The 26,818-nt window shown below is 41.2% G+C and overlaps 2 protein-coding genes across 5 annotated transcripts in view; one reads left to right on the top strand and one right to left on the bottom strand.

The window, feature by feature from the left end:
• siz (Brefeldin-resistant Arf-GEF family protein schizo) overlaps nt 1-26,818 on the top strand; it is a 223,471-nt gene that overhangs the window by 61,713 nt on the left and 134,940 nt on the right. The window lies entirely within an intron of this gene.
• Nucleotides 1,103-4,825, bottom strand: LOC149499483 (uncharacterized). The gene is made up of 3 exons (XM_089739754.1): nt 4,636-4,825; nt 3,415-3,867; nt 1,103-2,961 (listed from the first exon to the last, which is right to left on the bottom strand). Exons 1-3 carry the CDS (start codon nt 4,823-4,825, stop codon nt 1,103-1,105), a joined length of 2,502 nt encoding a protein of 833 aa, XP_089595880.1.

Below are 26,818 nucleotides of genomic sequence, written 5' to 3'. Positions count from 1 at the left end.
GCTGCTTGTTAGTAGTAGGGCATCGAGTAATCCTATCCGCCAACAGGCAGCTAATGTGGGAGTTGTTCCAATGAAATTGAAACTTCGAGTTAATGTCTCAAGGTGTGAGTTTATCCATCTGAACCAAAGAAAAATTAATCAGTTAATAAATCGACCACATATGCACGTCCATTTAATAATACCGTAACCTTACAATTGCACGAATCAGAGATCAACGCTGTTATATGAATTATGTGTAACGCACTTTGATTCGTAAACTGCATATTTAAAAATTGAAATCGGTAGGTGAGCACTATTTAACTCAACTGTCTCCCCATGCGAACAGTGGACTGTAAGTTTTTGCTAATATGTATATGTCGAGACAGGTACGAACAGAGTTTAGCAATTTTGATGGTACCTAAGTAATCAGTTTCGTATTTGTGATGTGTTTGTTACCGTCAGTACATGAGCACGCTGTAATGACCTTAATCTAATCAATTGAATGTTTCATGACCAGATGCAAAACCCTACCTTTTTGGTATGCTATATTGGCAGGTCAGAATAGCAGATATTGGAAGGTTTGAAACAAGGTTAAGATTCGACGTGACAGTAACCCGTATCTCTTATAGCTTCGAGGTCTCAACGTCAAAACGAGAGATTAATTTTTGCATCAAATTTGAAACTATTTCGCTTCTCTCTAAAAGATGTCTCGGTTATCTTGAGCCGAGTACTGTACGTAATTACCTTCAAAGTATGTCACATAATGGAATATTTAATGGAGTTGTTTTAAATGTATTTTCGTAAACACCTGAGCCTGGGCTTCAACCCTGGGTAATATGACCATGATTATCCAGGAATGATAAATAAAGGAACGAAATTGAATATTTGAATGTAACTGCCATTTTCAATGTTTCCTTCCTTTTTGAATTTCATTTTTTGGTACATCAATGATCTTATTTATAATAATAATAATAATAATAATATAATAATAATATAATAATAATAAAGCCATTTAATCCAATTCTCACTCTCGATTTATAACACAATGATTGTTAGTAAGTTGTAGTTTAAAATTAAAAGGTTACATACTTATAATTAATTAATTATTTAATATTAGTACTATTTATGAGATTTGGACCCCTATCTGGGTAAAGGCCTCCTCCATCCTTTTCCATGACTCCTTGTCCTTGCCTGATTTTATCCAGTCGTTTCCTGCGACGTGTGTTATGTCATCGGCCCATCGTCTTAATTGTCGACCAACATTCCTTTTCCCCATTGGTCCTTTCCATCGTGTGGCTCCAATGGTCCATCTTTTGTCTGGGTATCGTGAGATGTGTCCGGCCCATCTCCACTTAAGTGAGAGTGCGTGGCTGAGAGCATCGGTAAGTTTAGTTTTTTGACGAATGCTTTCATTCTTAATTCTATGTATTCTTCTAATTTTCAACATGCTCCTTTCCATGGCTGTTTGACTGCATTTAATTTTTTGTTTTATTTTATTAGTAAATATCCACGTTTGGCAGCCATACAACAAGCAGGGTAACAGGCATGTATCAAATGTTGCCCTTTTCATACGCAAGCTGTAGTTCCCTTTTAGGATTTCTTTTAGTGCCCAGAATTTCTTCCAAGTTGCGTTGATTCTTCTTGTTACTTCTTCTTCGTTGCTTGTCGTTTTGAATGAGATTTGCTTCCCTAAGTAGATGTATTCGCTGACGTATTCTATATTGTTACCTTTTATCATTATCGGGCGTTCGTGATTGTTGGTTAATATCTTAGTTTTGCTTACATTCATTTCTAGGCCGATTTTTGAACTTTCGCAGTCCAGTGATCTCATCATTTCCTCTAGGTCTTTGGCAGTTTCAGCAATTATAACAACATCGTCAGCGAACCTCAGATGGTTTAGGTAGTGTCCGTTTATGTACACTCCCCTTTTTTTCCAATCTAGTTTTTGAAAAATAGTTTCAAGTACTGCTATGAACAGCTTCGGGGAAAGAGGATCTCCCTGTCTGACTCCTCGTTCTATTTTTATCTCGTCTCCTCTAGTTTCTAATTTAACTCTGCTCGTACTTTTTGTGTAGATATATTTCAAGATATTGATGTATTTATAGTTAACATTTGATTGTTGTAATGCGTTCCAGATTGAACAGTGACTGATGCTGTCGAAAGCTTTACTGTAGTCAATGAAGGCCACATACAGAGGTCTTTTATATTCTCTGTATTTTTCTATGACCTGCTCTAGTGTTTGTATGTGGTCCATTGTGTTAAAGCCTGATCTGAATCCCGCCTGCTCCTTTGGTTGCAGCTTGTCGATGTCGTCGGATATTCTCTTTAAAATTATGGATGAAAATAGTTTATATATGCTCGCCAGCAGGCTTATGGGTCTATAATTTCCTATATCTAAGGGACATCCTTTCTTGAAGAGTAAAATTATGTCTGATGCACACCATTGTTTCGGTACTTTTTCTTCGTCTAGTATCATGTTAAACAATTTCGTAAAATGGCGTGTTAAAATAGGTGCTGCTATTTTAAGGGCCTCATTACATAGTCCATCTGGTCCGGGACTCTTCTCAGGCTTCAACTTATTCATTTGTTCGTACACTTCGGAGTCTTGAATTTTTCTGATGCAGTCTGTTGTGTTCATGTGAGTTATTTGCGCTTTCGTTTCAATGCTGTTTTGTTTCTTGTATAAGTTTTTATAGAAGTCTGTCGCATGGTTTATTACATCTTTTCTAGATTTTGTTTCTAGTGAGTTATGTTCGAGTTTTTGAATCCATGACTTATGTGTAGTTAATTCTTTGTAGGCTTTTTTGGTACTTCTAAAATTCTGTATGTTTCTTGAGATAATCTCATATCTGTGGTCGTTGTAGTCCTTACGGATTGACCTACTAGCCTCTTTGTATATTCTGCTGAGTTCTTCTTTCATGTCTTTAGTTTTATTCTTTGTGTATGATAGTTCCGTGCGCCTTTTTATAAGCTGGATTGTATCTTTGGAGAAAATATTGTGTTGATGAGCATGTGCACTGTTTTTGTATTTTAGACTCTCTGTTATGCCTCTTTCTAGGATATCGTAGTATGTTTGGATATCATTACACTCTGTTTCTATATTTTCTGTGTGTATTCGTAGATTTTCGATATAGTTTTTAATTTCTGTTTCTGTCTTAGGGACATTAAATGGTGTTGTGTAGCTTCTTCTGCTCTTTACTGGACGACTTAAAAGTAATGATGCTCTCACTAATCTATGATCGGAAGAAAAGTTAAATTTGCTTAGTACCTCGATATTAGTTATGAGTTTATGGTGATTTATCATTTAAAAATCTATTTCATTATTAGTTTTTTGGTCCGGTGATAACCATGTCCATCTGCGGCTCTTCTTCTTTTTGAAGAATGAGTTCATTATTGACAGTTTGTGTTGGTAAGCATAACTTAAGAGACGTTCACCTCTTTCATTACTCACTCCGTAACCATATTTTCCCATTACTGGATAGTAGTTTGTTTTCGGGCAACCTATTTTCGCATTGAAATCTCCCATGACTATGACCTTTCCTTCCGTCTTGGTGTGAGCATATTCAATATCTTCGTAAAATTTTTCAATTTCTTCTTCTGTTGATCTCTCTGTCGGCGAGTATGCTTGGATTATTGATAAGGAGAGGCTTTCAAATTTGATTTGCAAAAGTGCTACTCTTTCTGAGATTCCTATAAAGTTGGTGATGTTGTTTTTATATTTTTTCTTGATTAAAAATCCTACTCCATGTAGTCCTTTAGTTTCGCCAATGTAGCAAAAGATAAGGTCGTTGTACTCTTCGATTTTACATCCCATTTTTCGGATTTCTGCGAGGCCTAGAATGTCCCAATTAATATTTTTTAGAGCATTCGTTAATTCTAGGAATCGTTCTGTTGATGAAAGTGTTCTTACATTATAAGTGCAGATTTTGAGGGTTTGTTTTACGTCTTGGTCTGTTTCTGTATTTGGTGGAGGGTTACAGTCTAATTCCCCACGAGGACAAGTCGGGTTGGGGAATGATGTAGGAATATATAGCTTCCTATTTTCTTTTAGTTTTGGTGTTTTGGTAATATTGGTATTTTCCTTTATTAGAGCTGGAAGGGATTGGTCGATATCCGCCACAGTGACCAGCCAGCTTGGGAGAGGTGTTGTTGTTTTGTTTGTCTTGTTAGTAATTTTTCGTTCATTTGTTCTGATTTTCCGGTTTCCGATGTGTGTTGATTGCTATACTTTATTTATATGGGATGTTGAGTGAGCCCTATTCCTGTACATCCTTTCGAAGGCATTTATTTTGTTTACTTTTGTCGGGGCGTTTTCAGTATCATTCTTTGTCTTTGGTGAGGTAGATTGATCTCTCTTCCTTTTATCTCGCATCCCACTTGCTTCACCTTCAACAATTAGTCTGTCGTATTTTATGTATGCTATACGTCCCTTTTTTCGTTCTTCCCTTAACTGAGGTATTAGTTCTTTCCTTCTTTCTAAAACTTCTTTACTATAATCCTCTTTAACGTAAATATTTTTTGGCAGCTTTTTCTTATTTCGCAAAATCTCATCTTTCTTCCATGCGTTTAGCATATTAATTAAAATTGGGCGTGCTCTTTCTTTTATTTTACCAATTCTAAACGCTTTGTTAATATGTGTTTTATGCACTTCGATACCCGAATCGTTTAAAGTTGTTGATACCATTTCTACTATGTTAATATTTTCATTCGATTCCTCGAAGCCGTAGAATATTAAATTATTCTCCTTTTTTCCAAATTCTAAGCGTTTCACTTTCTCATTTAATTTCTCTACTTCATTCTTTAGAAACAAATTTTCTTCTATAATTGGTGTTAACTTATCATCCATTTCTTTTAATACCGCTTTTGTGATTGAATCTGTTAGGGTTGTTGTTTGTTTTTCCATTTCTTGTTTTATTTTTGAAAATAGTAATTGCATTTGCTCGTCCATTTTAAATTTATGAATTCAGATTTTAATAATAAAAGGTTTTTTTTTTTTTTTTTAATGCCAGTACTAAAATAATAGATTGCGTGTAACGGAACGTAATGTTCTTATCTCTGATGTTGGTAGCACTGTTATAAAGTGTCAAAGTAAACTATTATTTATAGGTTATGTTATTACAATGATTTTTTGCACTTATTTTGTTCGGAGCAAAATATACAAGTTGTTTTTATCACTTTATTTCCACTATTAGTCCTTATTACACGATTCACTTGCACAGTTTATAGTTTTGTTCAGTATTTAAACAGTAATGTTTTTATATTCTGGGAGCAAAATTTGTGACGTTTGTACTATCCAACGATCCAACCGGAATACCTTATTTATTAATACTTAATTAAAAACACAAGTCCTTAAGTTTCTATGAATATATTTCTTGAATGTACTAAGCTGTGTTACTAAGATATGTATAATCAATATAGGTTTAGTTTTCAGCTCTGGATTTGGTCCCGTTTTAGGGAACACACAACTTACACTCATTCTATACAGCGCTTTTTGTACAAGATACGATTAAAGACGAGTATTCCACTCATGGGCGGTCGTTCGTGAGTTTTTTTTATTTTTTTTACTGCTTAGATGGGTGGATGAGCTCAGAACCCACCTGGTGTTAAGTGGTTACTGGAGCCTATTGAAATGTCCGACGTAAATGCGCCACCCACCTTGAGATATAAGTTCTAAGGTCTCAAGTACAGTCACAACGGCTACCCTACCCTTCAAACCGAAACGTATTACTGCTTCACGGCAGAAATAGGCAGGGCGGTCGTACCTACCCGTGCGGACTCACAAAAGGTCCTACCACCAGTCGGATAAATAAATCGAACCTAATATTTTAAAGCAACGTGTTGTATGAATAGGATGGTGGTTGTCAAGAAAATACTGCACAAGCGAAAACGTGTGCCGATTATCTTGTGTGTTATGTGAATAGTTATGGCGAATATGTACTGCGAACTTAATTTTATAATATGTTCGTTCTGAGTGGTTCGAACAACACAATGATAACTTGATAGAATCCCATTTTATACGTCACGTTTACTTTTCGTTGTTACCCTACGTATAGCCGTGGAGCATCAATAATTCAAAGAAACGAGTATCTTCAGACATTAATTATATTTGCGCATGTCTAAAGATTTTTAAAGGGAAAGAAATGCAGTGAATGAAACGGAACCTACGTTTATTTTGCACAATTTTTTTTTCTGTTGCTTAGTTGGGTGGCCGAGCTCACAGCCCACCTGGTGTGAAGCGGTCACGGGAGCCCATAGACATCTACGAAGTAAATGCGCCAACCACCTTGAGATATAAGTTCTAAGATCTCAGCATAGTTACAACGGCTGCCCTAACCTTCAAACCGAAACGCATTACTGCTTCACGGCAGAAATAAGCAGGGTGGTGGTACCTACCCGTGCGGACTCACAAGAGGTCCCACCACCAGTAAAAGAATACTCATATTAACGGCCGTCTGGTGTAGTGGTAAGTGACATGGTCACTACACAAGGGGGTCGCGGGTTCGAATCCCGCCAAGGGAAGATATTTGTATGATAAATATAAATGTCTTTTCCAGGGTTATGGATGTATATTAAATATGTGTATGTGTATAATAAAAATCTTATATTTATTTCCGTTATCTGGTACCTGTAACACTAGTTCTTTACGAACTTATCACGGGACCAGTTAATGTGGCGTGACTGTTAGTAAATATTTATTTATTTATTTATTATTATTTATTATATGCAATGAAAGAATGAATAAGAATACTCATATGCAATGAAAAGTTATTGATTGAAAGTAATTATAACATACCTTCGAAAATAATTGTTTCAGTTAGAATTCATTGAGTTTGTTGAAGTAGCTACCGCTTCCATTTCATCTGGACATGATTACCATTCAGTGGCGGTAATCATGTTCTGATGTCTATGGGCTCCGAAAACACTTTTCACCAGGTGGGCCTTAAGATAGTTACTGTGCCTGTACTGTACCATTACTGGTGGTAGGACCTCTTGAGTCCACGCGGATAGGTACCACCGCCTTGCATATTTCTACCGTGAAGCAGTAATGCGTTTCGGTTTGAAGGGTGGGGCCGCCGTTGTAACTATACCGAGACCTTAGAGCTTATATCTCAAGGTGGGTGCCGCATTTACGTTGTAGATGTCTATGGGCTCCAGTAACCACTGAATACCAGGTGAACTGTGATCTCGTTTACCAATCTAAACAAAAAAAAATCCTCGACAATTTCGTTGGGTGACGCAAATTTTATCATTTTTCAACGAATGAAATGAAATTAAAAGAACATGTAATGTACATTTATAACATTACAAGCCTAGTCTTCTATTACAGCGTTATAAATAAAACTCTGGATCCACAAAATGTCCAATTATAATTAAAAAATCTTTAAGCTATAACAATGTCAACAATTATCCCTTGAATGCTCAGTGCCTTAACAAAGCGTATCTAGACGTGCCATTAAAATTTTCACGAGGGGAGCAGTGAATCCCACGGGCCCTTTGTAGATTACAGATCCCTGAAAAACGGCTGACAGGAATCACAAAAGAAAAATTCAGTTCACTCCCATTATCAGATTTTGTTTTAAGGAGTTTAAATTTTTCGAGATCACCCTAATTTCTTGTTGAATCCTGAATAAGTTCGTCTTTGAAAAAATTGGCTCTCTTGACGTAACTTAAGAAACATTAAAATTTCTCCTAGTAGCCTTTGCGATTTTAATTTCTCATTAAGGTTCACTAAATGTGATCTTATCTTATCTTATAATATATAAATCTACAGTGGTTTTTACGGATGTTCCGTTATAACTACTGAACCATGCATCCGATTGACTTGAAACTTGGTATCCATGTAGAAAATATATTTACTTTTTTTTTTTTTTTTTTTTTTTCCTACCTATGCTGATAGCCTTGAGAGGCTATTTCAGCGTACCCTAGCTTGTGTAGGTGAGCTCGCGGGGCTCAAACCGGAGAATTGCTAACACCGCCCTAGCAAGAGCAGTGCTTCGCAGAATCTACCACCGGATCGGAAGCGCGACCCACTGAGAAGATCCGGCGAGAAACTCAGTGGGCTGTGTCTGTGGGTTAATTCGCTCGTCGAGCCCTTCGTCGCAAGCGACGGGTTCGGCGAGGACGGTGACCGGTGCTTGTATTGCCTAAAAGCACCGTTAATGGATCAGGAGGATCCGTGATGACGTGCTTTGGGCGACGTCGACGGTTTACCAAACGGTCTACAGGATCGGGTATGTAGTTTCCGGCGGCCACGACAAGAGGGTTCTCATGTCGTGCCGCCTTCTCAAAGTGGCGCAGCGATGCCGACTGTAGATACTTACTGACGGGGTCGAGCTCCAGATCATCGTGGAGGTCCACGTTCCTCTGGAACCATGGTGCTCCGACGGCTATCCTGCAGAATCGGGATTGTATAACCTGAAGGGGTTTCAAGTTGGTGCGGGCCGCGTGAGCGAACACTACGCTTGCATACGTCATGACGGGGCGTATGCAAGTTTTGTAGAGGGTTACCTTGTTACGGAGGGACAGTTTGCTTCGTCTACAAAGCATTGGGTAGAGTCGTCCTAGTATAAACGCGGCGCGATCGCGTACCGTTTTTACGTGGGGACGGAATGTCATCCCTCTGTCGAGGGTGACGCCTAGGTATTTGACCTTCGGGGCCCACGGTATGGGCTGGTCAAAGAGAGTGATGGGGCTAACGGCGGAGGTGTTTACGCGCCTATTGGGGAGTGGGGTGCTCGAAGTGGTATTCGGAGGGCGACCCCTTTTGAATAGCACCGCTGTACTTTTCGTGGGGTTAATGTCTATTCGCCACTTCCGGAACCACTGTCCCATGGTGGTTACTGCGGTCTGGAGTCGCCGATGAAGCAACGACATCTTCCTACACGAGTAGTAGATAGCCGTGTCATCGGCGAAGAGCGCTAGATGGGTCTCCGGAGACCGGGGTATATCGTTGATATACAAACTAAATAGTAACGGGGAGAGTGCGGAGCCTTGCGGGACTCCGGCAGTCAGATGACGGGGACGAGAACGAGTTCCCTCTACTCGATATCGAAACGAACGGTTCGACAAGAAGTCTCGTATGATGAGCACGAGTCTGTCTGGCACTCCCATGTTGTACAGTTTGTAGATCAAACCGTTGTGCCAGACTTTGTCGAACGCCTTCGCTACATCGAAGAAGAGGGCGCCGGTCGGGATTTGTTTACGCCTATTTAGCCCTATTAAGATGTGCTCCGTGAGGCGGTGCACTTGTTGTACGCACGAGTGTTTGGCACGGAATCCAAACTGCTCGTCTATTAGAATTTTATTCGCGGTAACGAAGTCCCAGAGGCGTTTCCGAAGGAGCCGTTCGTAAATTTTGCCTATCGCTGGGAGGAGACTAATCGGTCGGTAACTAGCGGTTTCATTATTCGGTTTGCCCGGCTTGTGTATACCGATAACGTCCGCTTCTTTCCATACCGCCGGAAAGATGCAGTGCGTCATAGCGGCATTTAAGATGGTAGCCAACATTGTTATCAGTTGGACTGGTAAGAGTTTTAACGCGCGGTTGCGGATGCCGTCGGAGCCGGGTGCCTTCTTAGGTTGAAGGTTTTCTATTACTTCTCTAACTTCGTCAGAGGTAATGGGGGGTAACGCGTCCGAGGGTGGCAGGGAAGCTCTGCGCTCGACCTCCCTGTCGACTGCCTCGGTGTGTTCGGGGTCCGCGTATTGAGTGCTGGTGGTGCACTGCTCTTGCAGTGCATCGGCCAGCAACTCTGCCTTGTCATCGTCATCGAAAGCCGGTGGTTGGCCTGAAGGGCGTACGAGAGGAGGCATAGTAGCGGTAGTTTCGGACTTGAGAGTCCTTGCTAGTCGCCAGTATGCTTGATGAGAGGGCGCGAGTCCTTCTAAGTAACTATCCCAATTCTCATTTCGGGCGTCGCTTAGGCGAGATTTTACATCCCGCTGTAGACGACGCATCCGAATCCGGTTTGAGTGCGTGGGAAGTTGATCGTAGGCCCGGATTGCCGCGTTTCTAACTCTTAGGAGGTTCCTAAGTTCGGGGGACAGTCTGATGCGGTGGAAGCTATCCTCCACATCGACTTCTTTTGAGGATCTTATGATCGCGGAAGAGATGTGATCCGTGATGATGTTTATGGATTCGACTGTGTCCTCGGGGGATGGAGTTGAATCCGGGCCGCAGGGGAGGATTGGTGGAGCGGCATCGGCTAAGCATTTGCCCAGCTTCTTCCAGTCCACCATGGTCCTCGTAGCTGTGACTGGGTTGTGGGGGCGACCGAGCTGCATAACGACAGGTCGGTGGTCTGAGTCGAGCTCTGACATTGCTTCGATGGAACGCAAGCGCAGAGTTACGTTCCTCAGCAGTGCCAGGTCTATAGTGCTCGGACGGAGCGCGATGTTATACGGATAACATGTTGGAGTTGGGGGACCGACTACTTCAAAGGTAAGGTCGTCTATAAACGCGTCGAGACGCCTACCGTTTATGTTTGAACTGTGGCAGTTCCACCTAGTGTGGTGGCAATTTAAATCGCCTGCCAGGATGACGGAGTCTCCCATGCCGAACAGTGACTCGATGTCACTGCTCAGAAGGGGCTTGTCCGGGGGGAGATAGACGGATGCGATGACGATCGGCTGGTGTCCCGTCAGCGAGATACATATTTACTTAATGGATATACTAATATTTATATGAGTGTTGGACTCCCTACACTAGTTGCGGGGGCGTTAATGATGAGAGCCTTTGTGGGGGTGAGAAATAATAATGTTAATTTTAAATGCCCAGCGAAGCGGACGGGTACAACTAGTACCTTATAACATTATAACATAAATATGTGAATAGTCATAATAATTATAATGTTCAACTTTAGTCGTCGCAGGTAAGAAAATTGAAATGTATCCGTAAAAAGCGGTTCCCGAAGTTCTTAGACATAGAATGGCGATCTCATTGGTCGTTTTCGATGTCCTACTAAAGACAGAAGAAGAAGGCGTCGATACTATTGAAAAGAAACTTCCTGAGTGTACGATAGATAGCTCAGTTTTATTAAATTTTAACGTTTTTAAGGAATACGAACTTACCGTCATCTGCTGGTGATTTAACGAACGAATTTCCCGATCCATTAACGGTGCTTTTAGGTACCACAAGCACCGGTCACCGTCCTCGTCGGACCCGTCGCTTACGACGAAGGGCTCGTCGAGCGAATTAACCCATAGACATAGTCCACTGAGTCTCTCGCCGGATCTTCTCAGTGGGTCGCGTTTCCGATCCGGTGGTAGATTCTGCGAAGCACTGCTCTTGCTAGAGCCAGTGTTAGCATCATTCCGGTTTGAGCCCCGTGAGCTCACCTACTAGTTAAGGTTACGCTGAAATAGCCTCTTAATCGCGCTGGTAACGGGCAATTTGACGGGAGATTTCAAAATTTAAACCTCAAAACTAAACACCTACTTTGGAACGTAAAGCAAGAATACTTTACAACAGATATTCGTAAAACTGGTGGCGATCTAAGTGGGCTTACAATATACGAATAGTTAAAACAAGGGTGCGGAGTAGATTGAATTTTGGTGGGAGGTGGCAACTAAAGAAACTGCTGTAAGGTATATTTTAAGGAAATAACGCTCCCCTTATTTGTGTCAGGTCTGATTCGTCAAATTTCATTTCAATAAGATACCTTTTTGTATATGTATTGCGCTCGGATGTCGATAGGAAACTTGCTGGATCGATATAAACGTGCAATTTGCTTCCGAACTAAAAAGATTCAATTTGACTTCGATTGGTTTCCAGGTGTTGGACCGAAGCTAATCTAAGTTTAATTTGCAAACTTTCTACCAGAAAACGAATTAAGTAAAACCGATAAACCGTTCGGAACATTCGGAATTTTAATTTAGAGAATGTTTTCCGCGATTTATGCTTAATCCTCGTTTTTGTACGCATAGTGTCAGTGAGCGATTGCTTGTGATCATTCTCGTACAGTGAATCTGTTATAGCCCCTCGAACTTACTAGAATAGGTAGGCTTGTTATCAATTACAATTTTGTATCAGACCAAATGGGTATTGGCCTTTTTTTCTTTGATTGTAAAATAATTTTGTTCCATGTTGATCATACGAAATAAAAAAAAATATCTACTATAAATGTATCTAATAAAAATATCCCTTTAATGTAACTAATCAAAATGATTGGTATTTATTACCAAATACCATTCCAAAAATCTTTATTTTAATTTGAACTGATATGAAAACGTAACTAGAACACAATTGTCGTGTTTTGATGAACGGTAAACTCATTTCTATCTTATCTTATTCTATAATTTGTATCTTGCTCAAATGTTTTATTTATTGTAAGTTATTTGTTAAGGCTCCATCTAGTTTAAGTACATGAAACTACCTTGAAGTCAGGTACGAAAAGTTTCAGATACAGAACGAAGGTATTGATTTTTAATTGCTAGCGTTTGGTCTATTATTTTAAGTCAATAGTTTCCAAATGCATGGCAAAGGTTTGAATCTTGGTGTGTTTTTGTTTTAACGACTAGTCAGTACTATGATTTAACTAAATTTCTACGTCTCCTATGGTCTTCTGATTTAATTCGTTGCTTGATCCAAGACATATAAATTTTCTCTCGGGTAACCTGAACTTTATTGTTCGGAGTATTTTCGTGTGGTCCCACTGTGGATCCTGGGTACACAGGAGTTACAGTGGTGGCCAAATATCGGAGGAAAAAAAATCAATGTCAGTAAAATGTTATGGATACCGAATGCTCCTAACGGATCTTAATCTGAGACTAAAATGTTGCTATCCCTTATCTACCATCCGCTACTAAGGATAGGTTCTGTCCATTCTTAATTTCTATACACATATCACAGATACAGTTAATGTATGCAGAATACATTTTGTATGTCTCTGCCTTGAAACTTTAATATGTTTTAGTTTAGAGAGAAGAGGAAATTCGTTGCACGAAGATACCTGTCAATTCAATCTAATGTTTCATGGTAGGTAGTTTCTTTCAAAGCCGTGAGGTCTTATGCCGCTTTTAGCTTATAAAAAATAGCCAATCTAACTACATTGGCCTCTTTCGCGCTATTGACCTTACTTTAGTATCGCCCATTTAATTATTTGCCTATCAGAATTGAGCATATCTTGCAATGTCATAATTGCTGCCATGTCCGCGGGCAATGTCAATGCTTGCCCTACATACCATTCCATTAACGAAATGGAATGAATTATTCATTTTGTTTACATTGCTTGATCTTTGCTGAATCACGTTAAACAATATAGGGACTGAGTATTCTTGTTACTTATAATAAGTTTGTTCGCTATAGTGTCGTTGATTCGAATTAATCAAGGAATCAATGATGTGTCATCATTGGGATACTATTCGTTAAAACCGTGTTTGCTGTTAGAACAACATTCCGGCGTTTTTAGTCCAAAACTAATACTGCTTATGTTTTTGAGTTTACATAAGAAATAAAATAGGGAACATCATCCATAAATGCACGTATATTAAATTAGTTTTGAGATACAGCGTATATAATCTCTGTGACGTCACACACGAGCTTTGATGGCAACAACACACGCCTATTTGCTGATACTCTCTATTACCCCGGCTTGCGGTCTCTTGATGAATACTGGGACAGATTCAGAAGTAAGTAAATAAATTCAAAAATTTCGAATTCATCGTGAGACTACTAAATGGTCACAGTTGCCAGATTATAATTTTTATGGTGTTACAATAGCATTCAGTAAAACGGTCATAGATCTTCGAAATTATGTTGACAGATACTTCGCTTGGTCATTGGACATCAAACAACTAAGCCGAAAGCCGTCTGTCTGCTTCTGCGGGTTCATTGAGGAGATTGCGTTTTTTTTTTAATTCGCTGATACCAAAACTGCGTTGACTGGATTCTCCCCTTTTACTTATTCTGAAATAGACAAATTTGGCATATCCAAATCTGAAAGACGATCGGTTCAACAAAATTGAGCCGCTTTTAAATCTCTACATCGGGCTTATATTCTATTGTGGATGGCATCGTTCGCTACCCGGTCAGGGTCGGAGCTGACCTCACGACGGAACTGTGTGCCCGCCCGACCGAGGACACCCCGCCGATGCCTTTTTCTCCTCTGTTTGTCAATCGGTTGCTTTTGTATCAGTAGCTGTTGATAAGTAAATAGCAAACCGACCTAACAATTAATTTCATGTTTTTTTGTTCCATTGATACTCCGGTCGGGGTATTTGTTGTAAAATTATTGTATCGCCATCGGTCGTTGATGCAAATGCAAGTGTTCAAGCTAATCGGTGAAATTGATGTCCAAAGGACTATACAACATGTTATAAAATACCCCGTAAAAAATATAATTAATTGACAAAGCCAAAAAATTTGTCAACCCTAATAACCTGTCATGTCAGGGAACCAGATTATTTAACAGAAAGGCCTACGTACCTATTTTAGCTAATAATTGTCTACTTTAACAATTTTTCTATTTTTCATTCATAAATGTTTGCTACCTCAATACGAGAATGTCATTATACTCAAGGACTTGTCGTATTTGTCAAAATTTTTGTCGTTCCGCGAATGGGATATAAATGTAGGTAGGTACATTCTGCGTAGTTTACTCTTTAATTTTACTGAAATAAGATATGCACATCACTGAAAATATTTTTTTTTTTTTTTTTGGGTATGTTATACAGCATTACTACGGTTGTTAAATATAGCGAATGAACTCGTTCTAAGGCCCCTTTTAAGCTCCTTTAGGCTTTACGGGTAGTTTTGTAACACCCTGTATATATACAGACTAATCTAATAAAATTGTGTTAAAATAAATTATTTTTCCACCTGCACAGAAAATCAATAAGCTAAAAAAAATATGTAATTCTTGTGTATTACCGTAGATTGAGTCTCAGATTATACTAAAAATCAAAGTGCCCAGTTAAGTGCGATTATAATTCCAGTTGTCAATGAAGAATTACTATCCCTAGGTTAATCCAAATAATAGCTGTAATAAGCAACAGTGCTCTTACAGCTCTCTAATTAAAGTTTTTTCACAGTCTGTTCAGCTAAATTTAAAGAAGCGTAATAAGTAGAACATGGTTAAGGACTAAACAAACACCGTGGTTGATAATTCGAATAATTATCTTTATCACGACCAAAGCGGAACACCTTTGAAAACGTCAACATTTTCACCAGTATCGCTTCCAAAGTGCGCCCTTGCAAACTTCAAACGGCTGAATGCGACCCGCTTTTCGGGTTAGGGTGACCATCATTTTGTGTCCATATTTGCGCGATACTAATTGAAAGGCACAGATTGTTACCATGTATATGCCTAGTATTTTTTTTTATTTATTGCTTAGATGGGTGAACGAGCTCACAGCCCACCTGGTGTTAAGTGGTTACTAGAGCCCATGGATATCTACAACGTAAAATGCGCCACCCACCTTGAGATATAAGTTCTAAGATCTCAGTATAGTTACAACGGCTGCCCCACCCTCCAAACCGAAACGCATTACTGCTTCACTACAGAAATAGGCAGGGCGGTGGTACCTACCCGTGCGGACTCGCAAGAGTTCCTATCACCAGTAATTACGCAAATTATAATTTTGCGGGTTTCACTTTTTATTACACGATGTTATTCCTTCACCGTGGAAGTCAATCGTGAACATTTGTTGAGTACGTAATTCATTAGAAAAATTGGTACCCGCCTGGGATTCGAACACAGGTGCATCGCTCAACACGAATGCACCGGACGTCTTATCCCTTAGGCCACGATGACTGTCTATATATTTATATATGTCTCTTATTGTGGGACGTGTTTATCTTACAACGGAGATTTTTTTTGTATTTCAGGATTTTCGCATGTGAGTTTTTATATTTCTTGAAGGTATGAGGATTGTATTTTTGCGTTATTTACCATAAATGAGAAAACGAAGAGTTTCACGGTTTTTGGGTTTTTTATTAGTGATACGATTTTTATGTCCATAATACAAAATGAACGCGTGGTCATCCTATGACGTCACAAGCAGCTTTACCTGCCCGCTAATTGGTATGTCAAATATTTAAAGAGACGCGATGCATGCTAATTTCTGTTGGTCCCTTGATGTTCCTTTTTCAACCTTTTTGAATTTTATTTATGATTTACAAGGAAAACTGTTTTATCTATCCGATGCATAAGTTTCCCGAGAAAAATAAATCCCTATTAAACATTATGTGAATTTGTATGAATTATTTATTGAATATAATATTATAATCTTATTGTTGAAAATAAAGAGAAACTAACTTCATTTTATTATATTTTTTCTCGTTATGCTTGTGAAAATGAACGGTAAGAATGACTTCATTGCGACTTTTTGTAATCAACAATCAATGTCGACTAACATAATTTAAGTAAGACTGGTAAGAAATTTAAAGCTACTTTTTTATTCATTATCTCAATGTGGTACAGGATGGTAGCTCACTGGTGGTAGGACCTCTTGTGAGTCCGCGCGGGTAGGTACCACCGCCCCGCCTATTTCTGCCGTGAAGCAGTAATGCGTTTCGGTTTGAAGGGGGGGGCAGCCGTTGTAACTATATGTCTTAGAACTTATATCTCAAGGTGGGTGGCGCATTTACTTTGTAGATGTCCATTGGCTCCAGTAACCACTTAACACCAGGTCGGCTGTGAGCTCGTCCACCCATCTAAGCAATAAAAAAATATATTTGCGTTTCTGTTTATCTTACAGCTATCTCTATACCAAACATCAATTTTCTTTATTTCTTCATGTACTCCATACATGTAACCTATTGAAAATTAATTACGCATTAGCCCAGGGTACCTAGGTACCGTCTGGCCCGGGACAAATCAATACAGCTAGTAAATCGGCCGTTTTGGAATTGGGACGGTGCATCTCGATTCTGCGCAACGTAAATTGCAGATTGAATTTCCTAGAAATTTTCAGCCTCAATCCTGTACCACGAGCAGCTAGCGATGCACGATGGAACTATAAGCGAGATTGGCTCTAATGTCTAAAGGCTTAAAGTTCATTTTATGTTAGCAGGCCTTGTGCCAAAGGCACTGACTGTTGAAAGCTTGTTTTACGTTGTAAAGGCTTGGGATACACTGAGATCTTATAAAGCGTACATGAACTTGTTTTCATCTCCTGCAAATTTTTTCAAAATCAGTTTATAATCTAGAAATCGAAATTATGTAAAATACAAGGCCATACAAATGTTTACAAACAAACGAAGTTTTTGTAAAATGTCGTGGAGGAGAGTTGTGATTTTGCGAGTTGTTTTAAGCTTTCTTGGTTATGTACATTACAATACTATTATTCAATAATCTGGTTCTGTGATCGTGACTAAAATATCGGGAACATATTAAAATTAAAAAACCGTGAAAAGAACCCGTAAAATACTATTTGTAATTTGTGAATTTTGTTATTAATTTTCACGATACAATCCTTATTGATTGCATTCATTTGTTACATGAATTTTTTTAATTTGTTATAAATTTAATTATTTACATATTGCATTTTACTCACTGTGTCTCATGCCTAAGTGATCTCTCTAGAGAGTGTACAATACAAACGCATTGGTACCGAGGCGCAGGCTGCATCGACCGGCCCAGGACTTCTCCCCCCCTCAGGGATCGCGCCTCCTGATTTATTACCAGAAGAGCACTCGTCATGTTCAGACGTGTGACACGTAATATCATAAATTTCTTTGTGTTGAAATCAGTGTTGAATGAGTGAACGAGTGTGCTTTATTTAATGATAAACAGTGATTTTGTGTATGTGAAAGTTTTTTGATTTGTGCATTCATTGTGTTTTTAAGTGTTGATTTATTTATTATGTAATTATAGTGATGTTTTTAGTGAATGTGTCAATGTTTTACTATGTAGTGTGTTGTTATTTTAAAGTTTTGCAGTGTTTTTATGCGTTTTACATATTATTCGAAAGTACTTTTTTAATGCGGGAGATAGGGGAGGGGGTGAATGAAAAAGGTAGAAGGGGCAACAATGGCAACGCAGTGGTAAGATGTAAACAACGACTATTATATACTTTAAATTACTGCAATCGAGGGTTTTGTACAGGTTTTCTTTGCTTAAATTCGCAGTTGCCGGTGTCAAGCGCAGGATCGATAAAGGATTAGGACATGGTCTGCGCATGCGCGATGCATATTGGGTGCGGCTCTCATAGTCAGCCGAGTCATGGACAAGATGGCTACCATTACCCAGCCTCTGGGCTCATTAAAAAAACACTTGAACTCAACAATGGTTTGATTTTTTTGGTATCATGCGCCTTAATTCGGACTACAAGAGAACTACAGTGGCGAAACAAAAGGTATGTTCTTAATTTTAATCTTAAAAGTCTTTTAATATCATAAAAGTCTGCCAACAATTTTTAATTGAAGTAGGTTTTTCTGCAATTTTTTACATTCCTCACTCTCGCATCGTGGCTATTTCGACCACTGGCTGGGTATGGGGCGCCGCCCCCAAATGCTAAAGGAGTCGCCGCCTACGCATTTCAAGAACTAAGTCGGATTAAAATGAAAATCAACATTCCAAACCTATTTTCATGCATGTTTTATTTTGTTACATTATCGTGTTCAATTAATAAATTATTGTATTCGGCAGATCTATAGTATGCGCTACGTGCGTCATCTATAACTGTAAAGATAACTATATAGTACTGTAGATTTTTTTTTTAAAGTTTTTGTCTCTATAATTATTGATATTTCTCACTTTATCGTGTGGTTTTTTTATGCCCGGTCGAATTGCATTGCGCCTCAGCGCATGCGCTATGGGAAACCAGAGCTCCGCCCTCGGTTTCTACGGCGACTGCCGCCTACGCTTATCAAACTATACGTACGTAATAATAGTTCATTAACAGTCCTTTACTTTATTTTCGCTATTTTAAATTCTTAAGATGGCTACCTCATTGCCTGACCTTTTAAATGATCATTAACATTATATGTTTGTTGAGTGCTTTGAACTATAGGTATCAGTGTTAAAGGCTTTTTTTTTATTACAAATTTTATGTATTTGATATTTCATTATTATTTTAAGTTGCAACGATTTCGTTCGATTTTATTAATTTAAAATTCAAATGTCAATTCATTTAATTGCTTAATTTGCTTTGACTTGTTATCGTTTCAAGGAACAAAATAATGGAATAGGGTTTGGATGTTCCTTAATTTCCTTGTTATCCGATGTTTACACATTCATAACTAATTAAACATTAATTTATCCAGAAGAGAGCAAAGCCTTAAATAAATATTAACAGATTAAATCTAAAACTGTGTCATAAAATAAATAAATAAAATACTGAAATGTACTAAACGTTAAGCAACTTACTTGTTTTACATAAATCGACATAGTAATCTTGAAAATTTTAAGAAGAGTTACGGTAGCATGGGGCGCTACCCCCTCAGGTCAGCCAGTGGCCATCAGCGGGAGGGAACTACCACTCTAGAGGGGCTCGAACTAGACCAATGCCCTCTTGCAATCCTCGGATCGGGGACAGTGGCACCGCGCCGAGAGGAAAGAAGAGCTTTGCCTCTTTCGTTACGCTGCCTCCTTTAAACTACAGCCGAAATCCGGCTCATACAAAGGCGAAATGCCATCGAAGTCTTAGATACATTATGATGGATCCAACTGGAAAGAGAGTGGATATCTCAGCTTTCAGGTTATACTAGTTCTAAAACCAACAGCAAGTGACCATATTCGATGGAAAATTTGACCTGAAAAACAATTTTGACGTGAGTGCTCTACAGGCTGTTCAGCGAGTACTCTACGGGCTGCTTCAACGAGAGCGACGCTGCGCATCATGGAGAAACTCACGGCAAAAGTTTTTTTTGCATATCCTGCACAGTTTCAGTTCTCGCAGAGTACGCAAAAAAACAATTTTGACGTGAGTGCTCTACAGGCTGTTCAGCGAGTACTCTACGGGCTGCTTCAACGAGAGCGACGCTGGGCATCATGGAGAAACTCACGGCAAAAGTTTTTTTGCATATCCTGCACAGTTTCAGTTCTCGCAGAGTACGCAAAAAAACAATTTTGACGTGAGTGCTCTACAGTCTGTTCAGCGAGTACTCTACGGGCTGCTTCAACGAAAGCGACGCTGCGCATCACGGAGAAACTCACGGCAAAAGTTTTTTTGCATATCCTGCACAGTTTCAGTTCTCGCAGAGTACGCAAAAAAACAATTTTGACGTGAGTGCTCTACAGTCTGTTCAGCGAGTTCTCTACGGGCTGCTTCAACGAAAGCGACGCTGCGCATCACGGAGAAACTCACGGCAAAAGTTTTTGTGCATATCCTGCACAGTTTCAGTTCTCGCAGAGTACGCAAAAAAACAATTTTGACGTGAGTGCTCTGCAGTCTGTTCAGCGAGTACTCTGCGGGCTGCTTCAACGAGAGCGACGCTGCGCATCACGGAGAAACTCACGGCAAAAGTTTTTTTGCATATCCTGCACAGTTTCAGTTCTCGCAGAGTACGCAAAAAAACAATTTTGACGTGAATGCTCTACAGGCTGTTCAGCGAGTACTCTGCGGGCTGCTTCAACGAGAGCGACGCTGCGCATCACGGAGAAACTCACGGCAAAAGTTTTTTTGCATATCCTGCACAGTTTCAGTTCTCGCAGAGTACGCAAAAAAACAATTTTGACGTGAGTGCTCTACAGGCTGTTCAGCGAGTACTCTACGGGCTGCTTCAACGAGAGCGACGCTGCGCATCATGGAGAAACTCACGGCAAAAGTTTTTTTGCATATCCTGCACAGTTTCAGTTCTCGCAGAGTACGCAAAAAAACAATTTTGACGTGAGTGCTCTACAGTCTGTTCAGCGAGTACTCTACGGGCTGCTTCAACGAGAGCGACGCTGCGCATCATGGAGAAACTCACGGCAAAAGTTTTTGTGCATATCCTGCACAGTTTCAGTTCTCGCAGAGTACGCAAAAAAACAATTTTGACGTGAGTGCTCTGCAGTCTGTTCAGCGAGTACTCTGCGGGCTGCTTCAACGAGAGCGACGCTGCGCATCACGGAGAAACTCACGGCAAAAGTTTTTTTGCATATCCTGCACAGTTTCAGTTCTCGCAGAGTACGCAAAAAAACAATTTTGACGTGAGTGCTCTACAGGCTGTTCAGCGAGTACTCTACGGGCTGCTTCAACGAGAGCGACGCTGCGCATCATGGAGAAACTCACGGCAAAAGTTTTTTTGCATATCCTGCACAGTTTCAGTTCTCGCAGAGTACGCAAAAAAACAATTTTGACGTGAGTGCTCTACAGTCTGTTCAGCGAGTACTCTACGGGCTGCTTCAACGAGAGCGACGCTGCGCATCTTGGAGAAACTCACGGCAAAAGTTTTTTTGCATATCCTGCACAGTTTCAGTTCTCGCAGAGTACGCAAAAAAACAATTTTGACGTGAGTGCTCTACAGGCTGTTCAGCGAGTACTCTACGGGCTGCTTCAACGAGAGCGACGCTGCGCATCATGGAGAAACTCACGGCAAAAGTTTTTTTGCATATCCTGCACAGTTTCAGTTCTCGCAGAGTACGCAAAAAAAGCAATTTTGACGTGAGTGCTCTACAGGCTGTTCAGCGAGTACTCTACGGGCTGCTTCAACGAGAGCGACGCTGCGCATCATGGAGAAACTCACGGCAAAAGTTTTTTTGCATATCCTGCACAGTTTCAGTTCTCGCAGAGTACGCAAAAAAACAATTTTGACGTGAGTGGTCTACAGGCTGTTCAGCGAGTACTCTACGGGCTGCTTCAACGAGAGCGACGCTGCGCATCATGGAGAAACTCACGGCAAAAGTTTTTTTGCATATCCTGCACAGTTTCAGTTCTCGCAGAGTACGCAAAAAAACAATTTTGACGTGAGTGCTCTACAGTCTGTTCAGCGAGTACTCTACGGTCTGCTTCAACGAAAGCGACGCTGCGCATCACGGAGAAACTCACGGCAAAAGTTTTTTTGCATATCCTGCACAGTTTCAGTTCTCGCAGAGTACGCAAAAAAACAATTTTGACGTGAGTGCTCTACAGGCTGTTCAGCGAGTACTCTACGGGCTGCTTCAACGAGAGCGACGCTGCGCATCACGGAGAAACTCACGGCAAAAGTTTTTTTGCATATCCTGCACAGTTTCAGTTCTCGCAGAGTACGCAAAAAAACAATTTTGACGTGAGTGCTCTACAGTCTGTTCAGCGAGCACTCTACGGGCTGCTTCAACGAAAGCGACGCTGCGCATCACGGAGAAACTCACGGCAAAAGTTTTTTTGCATATCCTGCATAGTTTCAGTTCTCGCAGAGTACGCAAAAAAACAATTTTGACGTGAGTGCTCTACAGTCTGTTCAGCGAGTACTCTACGGGCTGCTTCAACGAAGGCGTCGCTGCGCATCACGGAGAAACTCACGGCAAAAGTTTTTTTGCATATCCTGCACAGTTTCAGTTCTCGCAGAGTACGCAAAAAAACAATTTTGACGTGAGTGCTCTACAGTCTGTTCAGCGAGTACTCTACGGGCTGCTTCAACGAAGGCGACGCTGCGCATCACGGAGAAACTCACGGCAAAAGTTTTTTTGCATATCCTGCACAGTTTCAGTTCTCGCAGAGTACGCAAAAAAACAATTTTGACGTGAGTGCTCTACAGTCTGTTCAGCGAGTACTCTACGGGCTGCTTCAACGAAAGCGACGCTGTGCATCACGGAGAAACTCACGGCAAAAGTTTTTTTGCATATCCTGCACAGTTTCAGTTCTCGCAGAGTACGCAAAAAAACAATTTTGACGTGAGTGCTCTACAGGCTGTTCAGCGAGTACTCTACGGGCTGCTTCAACGAGAGCGACGCTGCGCATCATGGAAAAACTCACGGCAAAAGTTTTTTTGCATATCCTGCACAGTTTCAGTTCTCGCAGAGTACGCAAAAAAACAATTTTGACGTGAGTGCTCTACAGTCTGTTCAGCGAGTACTCTACGGGCTGCTTCAACGAGAGCGACGCTGCGCATCTTGGAGAAACTCACGGCAAAAGTTTTTTTGCATATCCTGCACAGTTTCAGTTCTCGCAGAGTACGCAAAAAAACAATTTTGACGTGAGTGCTCTACAGGCTGTTCAGCGAGTACTCTACGGGCTGCTTCAACGAGAGCGACGCTGCGCATCATGGAGAAACTCACGGCAAAAGTTTTTTTGCATATCCTGCACAGTTTCAGTTCTCGCAGAGTACGCAAAAAAACAATTTTGACGTGAGTGCTCTACAGTCTGTTCAGCGAGTACTCTACGGGCTGCTTCAACGAGAGCGACGCTGCGCATCACGGAGAAACTCACGGCAAAAGTTTTTTTGCATATCCTGCACATTTTCAGTTCTCGCTGAGTACGCAAAAAAACAATTTTGACGTGAGTGCTCTATAGTCTGTTCAGCGAGTACTCTGCGGGCTGCTTCAACGAGAGCGACGCTGCGCATCACGGAGAAACTCACGGCAAAAGTTTTTTTGCATATCCTGCACAGTTTCAGTTCTCGCAGAGTACGCAAAAAAACAATTTTGACGTGAGTGCTCTACAGGCTATTCAGCGAGTACTCTACGGGCTGCTTCAACGAGAGCGACGCTGCGCATCATGGAGAAACTCACGGCAAAAGTTTTTTTGCATATCCTGCACAGTTTCAGTTCTCGCAGAGTACGCAAAAAAACAATTTTGACGTGAGTGCTCTACAGTCTGTTCAGCGAGTACTCTACGGGCTGCTTCAACGAGAGCGACGCTGCGCATCATGGAGAAACTCACGGCAAAAGTTTTTTTGCATATCCTGCACATTTTCAGTTCTCGCAGAGTAGGCAAAAAAACAATTTTGACGTGAGTGCTCTACAGTCTGTTCAGCGAGTACTCTGCGGGCTGCTTCAACGAGAGCGACGCTGCGCATCACGGAGAAACTCACGGCAAAAGTTTTTTTGCATATCCTGCACAGTTTCAGTTCTCGCAGAGTACGCAAAAAAACAATTTTGACGTGAGTGCTCTACAGTCTGTTCAGCGAGTACTCTACGGGCTGCTTCAACGAGAGCGACGCTGCGCATCATGGAGAAACTCACGGCAAAAGTTTTTTTGCATATCCTGCACAGTTTCAGTTCTCGCAGAGTACGCAAAAAAACAATTTTGACGTGAGTGCTCTACAGGATGTTCAGCGAGTACTCTACGGGCTGCTTCAACGAGAGTGACGCTGCGCATCATGGAGAAACTCACGGCAAAAGTTTTTTTGCATATCCTGCACAGTTTCAGTTCTCGCAGAGTACGCAAAAAAACAATTTTGACGTGAGTGCTCTACAGTCTGTTCAGCGAGTACTCTACGGGCTGCTTCAACGAAAGCGACGCTGCGCATCACGAAGAAACTCACGGCAAAAGTTTTTTTGCATATCCTGCACAGTTTCAGTTCTCGCAGAGTACGCAAAAAAACAATTTTGACGTGAGTGCTCTACAGGCTGTTCAGCGAGTACTCTACGGGCTGCTTCAACGAGAGCGACGCTGCGCATCATGGAGAAACTCACGGCAAAAGTTTTTTTGCATATCCTGCACAGTTTCAGTTCTCGCAGAGTACGCAAAAAAAGCAATTTTGACGTGAGTGCTCTACAGGCTGTTCAGCGAGTACTCTACGGGCTGCTTCAACGAGAGCGACGCTGCGCATCATGGAGAAACTCACGGCAAAAGTTTTTTTGCATATCCTGCACAGTTTCAGTTCTCGCAGAGTACGCAAAAAAAGCAATTTTGACGTGAGTGCTCTACAGGCTGTTCAGCGAGTACTCTACGGGCTGCTTCAACGAGAGCGACGCTGCGCATCATGGAGAAACTCACGGCAAAAGTTTTTTTGCATATCCTGCACAGTTTCAGTTCTCGCAGAGTACGCAAAAAAACAATTTTGACGTGAGTGCTCTACAGTCTGTTCAGCGAGTACTCTGCGGGCTGCTTCAACGAGAGCGACGCTGCGCATCACGGAGAAACTCACGGCAAAAGTTTTTTTGCATATCCTGCACAGTTTCAGTTCTCGCAGAGTACGCAAAAAAACAATTTTGACGTGAGTGCTCTACAGGCTGTTCAGCGAGTACTCTACGGGCTGCTTCAACGAGAGCGACGCTGCGCATCATGGAGAAACTCACGGCAAAAGTTTTTTTGCATATCCTGCACAGTTTCAGTTCTCGCAGAGTACGCAAAAAAACAATTTTGACGTGAGTGCTCTACAGTCTGTTCAGCGAGTACTCTGCGGGCTGCTTCAACGAAAGCGACGCTGCGCATCACGGAGAAACTCACGGCAAAAGTTTTTTTGCATATCCTGCACAGTTTCAGTTCTCGCAGAGTACGCAAAAAAACAATTTTGACGTGTGTGCTCTACAGTCTTTTCAGCGAGTACTCTACGGGCTGCTTCAACGAAAGCGACGCTGCGCATCACGGAGAAACTCACGGCAAAAGTTTTTTTGCATATCCTGCACAGTTTCAGTTCTCGCAGAGTACGCAAAAAAACAATTTTGACGTGAGTGCTCTACAGGCTGTTCAGCGAGTACTCTACGGGCTGCTTCAACGAAAGCGACGCTGCGCATCACGGAGAAACTCACGGCAAAAGTTTTTTTGCATATCCTGCACAGTTTCAGTTCTCGCAGAGTACGCAAAAAAACAATTTTGACGTGAGTGCTCTACAGTCTGTTCAGCGAGTACTCTACGGGCTGCTTCAACGAAAGCGACGCTGCGCATCACGGAGAAACTCACGGCAAAAGTTTTTTTGCATATCCTGCACAGTTTCAGTTCTCGCAGAGTACGCAAAAAAACAATTTTGACGTGAGTGCTCTATAGTCTGTTCAGCGAGTACTCTACGGGCTGCTTCAACGAGAGTGACGCTGCGCATCATGGAGAAACTCACGGCAAAAGTTTTTTTGCATATCCTGCACAGTTTCAGTTCTCGCAGAGTACGCAAAAAAACAATTTTGACGTGAGTGCTCTACAGGCTATTCAGCGAGTACTCTACGGGCTGCTTCAACGAGAGCGACGCTGCGCATCACGGAGAAACTCACGGCAAAAGTTTTTTTGCATATCCTGCACAGTTTCAGTTCTCGCAGAGTACGCAAAAAAACAATTTTGACGTGAGTGCTCTACAGTCTGTTCAGCGAGTACTCTACGGGCTGCTTCAACGAGAGCGACGCTGCGCATCACGGAGAAACTCACGGCAAAAGTTTTTTTGCATATCCTGCACAGTTTCAGTTCTCGCAGAGTACGCAAAAAAACAATTTTGACGTGAGTGCTCTACAGGCTGTTCAGCGAGTACTCTACGGGCTGCTTCAACGAGAGCGACGCTGCGCATCATGGAGAAACTCACGGCAAAAGTTTTTTTGCATATCCTGCACAGTTTCAGTTCTCGCAGAGTACGCAAAAAAACAATTTTGACGTGAGTGGTCTACAGGCTGTTCAGCGAGTACTCTACGGGCTGCTTCAACGAGAGCGACGCTGCGCATCATGGAGAAACTCACGGCAAAAGTTTTTTTGCATATCCTGCACAGTTTCAGTTCTCGCAGAGTACGCAAAAAAACAATTTTGACGTGAGTGCTCTACAGTCTGTTCAGCGAGTACTCTACGGTCTGCTTCAACGAAAGCGACGCTGCGCATCACGGAGAAACTCACGGCAAAAGTTTTTTTGCATATCCTGCACAGTTTCAGTTCTCGCAGAGTACGCAAAAAAACAATTTTGACGTGAGTGCTCTAGTCTGTTCAGCGAGTACTCCCCGGGCTGCTTCAACGAGAGCGACGCTGCGCATCACGGAGAAACTCACGGCAAAAGTTTTTTTGCATATCCTGCACAGTTTCAGTTCTCGCAGAGTACGCAAAAAAACAATTGAGTATCGTATTTACCTTTTGATGTTTTTAT

Source organism: Bombyx mandarina, chromosome A1 (assembly GCF_030267445.1).
Source record: "Bombyx mandarina strain Sakado chromosome A1, ASM3026744v2".
NCBI lineage: Eukaryota > Metazoa > Arthropoda > Insecta > Lepidoptera > Bombycidae > Bombyx > Bombyx mandarina.
The sequence above is the reverse complement of the archived record's forward strand: the minus strand, read 5'-3'. Positions and strand labels throughout refer to the sequence as shown.

Bases quoted from the DNA above. Each gene is read 5' to 3' on its own strand.
- LOC149499483 (XM_089739754.1), bottom strand. From the start codon at position 4,825: ATGGATGATAAGTTAACACCAATTATAGAAGAAAATTTGTTTCTAAAG. The intron at 3,868-4,635 runs GTATCGAAGTGC...TTTCATCAACAG, and splicing joins AACAACTTTAAACGATTCGG to AACGATTCCTAGAATTAACG. The intron at 2,962-3,414 runs GTGAACGTCTCT...TTTTCTCCAAAG, and splicing joins CGGAGTGAGTAATGAAAGAG to ATACAATCCAGCTTATAAAA.